Consider the following 1,162-nt stretch of genomic DNA (forward strand, 5'->3'; position numbering starts at 1 on the left):
TCAATCAAATCTTACACTAATTTTCACAAACTTTACTTCCAAATCCACTCTCAATTACCCACAAATCTACTAAAAACAACAACAACAAAATTATCCTAAAATCCACTCAAATCCATTCAAATCATCTCCCCCAAATCCCTACAAAAGAACAAAGCCTAAGTGCATTAAGAGGAGTGTATTAGTGAAATTGTGTTCCCTTGGGCAACTAGTTGAGGCGAGAGTCGCCCCTTTCCAATTTAGTTCCTTTTCCCTTTTCTTTTCACTCATTGAGGCCTCTTGGATCATTTGTCATACAAAATCTCCTATATCTTCAACCCGCATAAACTCTGCAACTTGTTTCCTTAGTTCATCCATATTCTCTGTCAGCCTCATACAAAGGTTGTCAACGAAAGGTCCAGGCCATAAGGCCATGATCATGTGATGCAAGGCCACCTCGTAACTGAGGTTCCTAATCTGCCTTGTCGTCCTCTTGAACCGCTCCATGAATGGGTAGAGTGACTCTTCCTTCTCTTGCCTAATGTTCACCAAAGCAAAAGATGTAAAATGATGTGATTGACTGGTGGCGAATTGTGCCCCGAACCTTGAGTGAATGATTGCGAAGCTATCACTAGAGTTGAGTGGCAGGGAATTGAACCAGGCCAATGCTTCTCCTTTTAGAGAGATAAAGAATGCTCTACACCAAACAGGATCACTTGAGGTGTAGAGCGTCATCTAGTTCATGAACATCTTAAGATGTTTGTTAGGGTTAGTAGGACTACCATACTTCTCAAAGACCGAGAGGGTCCACCTGTAAGATCCGTATAAATAAAATGATGTTTTAATTTAATTATTTTATTTTAGAATGTTAAATAATAAATTATTTTGTGAAATGGTGTTGAAAAAAAAAGTGAATAAAATAAAATTAATAATTGTTTTAATGTTAATTTACGAAAAGAGTAGAAAGAGTAGTTAAATATAATTATTTATGTTATTATATTAATGAATGGAGCTTGGTTCAGTGGTTGTTGTGTTTATACATAATCCTAGATTAAAAAGATTCCTAACTTTTTGTATTTCCATCTTAACACATGTGGGTCCCATAATGAGGTAAGAAAGATGGATTTGAAATTCACTAGATCTTGAGTCTGTGATTTTAACGTAAATCACTATGTGAAGCCATGAA

The 1,162-nt window shown here is 36.1% G+C and overlaps 1 protein-coding gene across 1 annotated transcript; it reads right to left on the minus strand.

The window, feature by feature from the left end:
• Positions 1–288: 288 nt before the first annotated feature.
• On the minus strand, positions 289–711 carry LOC148201667 (uncharacterized). Its single transcript, XM_088109459.1, has one exon. The coding sequence runs from the start codon at positions 709–711 to the stop codon at positions 289–291; it is 423 nt and encodes a 140-aa protein (XP_087965585.1).
• Positions 712–1,162: the final 451 nt, after the last annotated feature.

The sequence above is a fragment of the Vigna umbellata genome, chromosome 3 (genome assembly GCF_029865625.1).
Source record: "Vigna umbellata cultivar VRB3 chromosome 3, Vumbellata_1.0, whole genome shotgun sequence".
Taxonomy (NCBI): Eukaryota; Viridiplantae; Streptophyta; class Magnoliopsida; order Fabales; family Fabaceae; genus Vigna; species Vigna umbellata.

Bases quoted from the DNA above. Each gene is read 5' to 3' on its own strand.
- LOC148201667 (XM_088109459.1), bottom strand. From the start codon at position 711: ATGACGCTCTACACCTCAAGTGATCCTGTTTGGTGTAGAGCATTCTTT.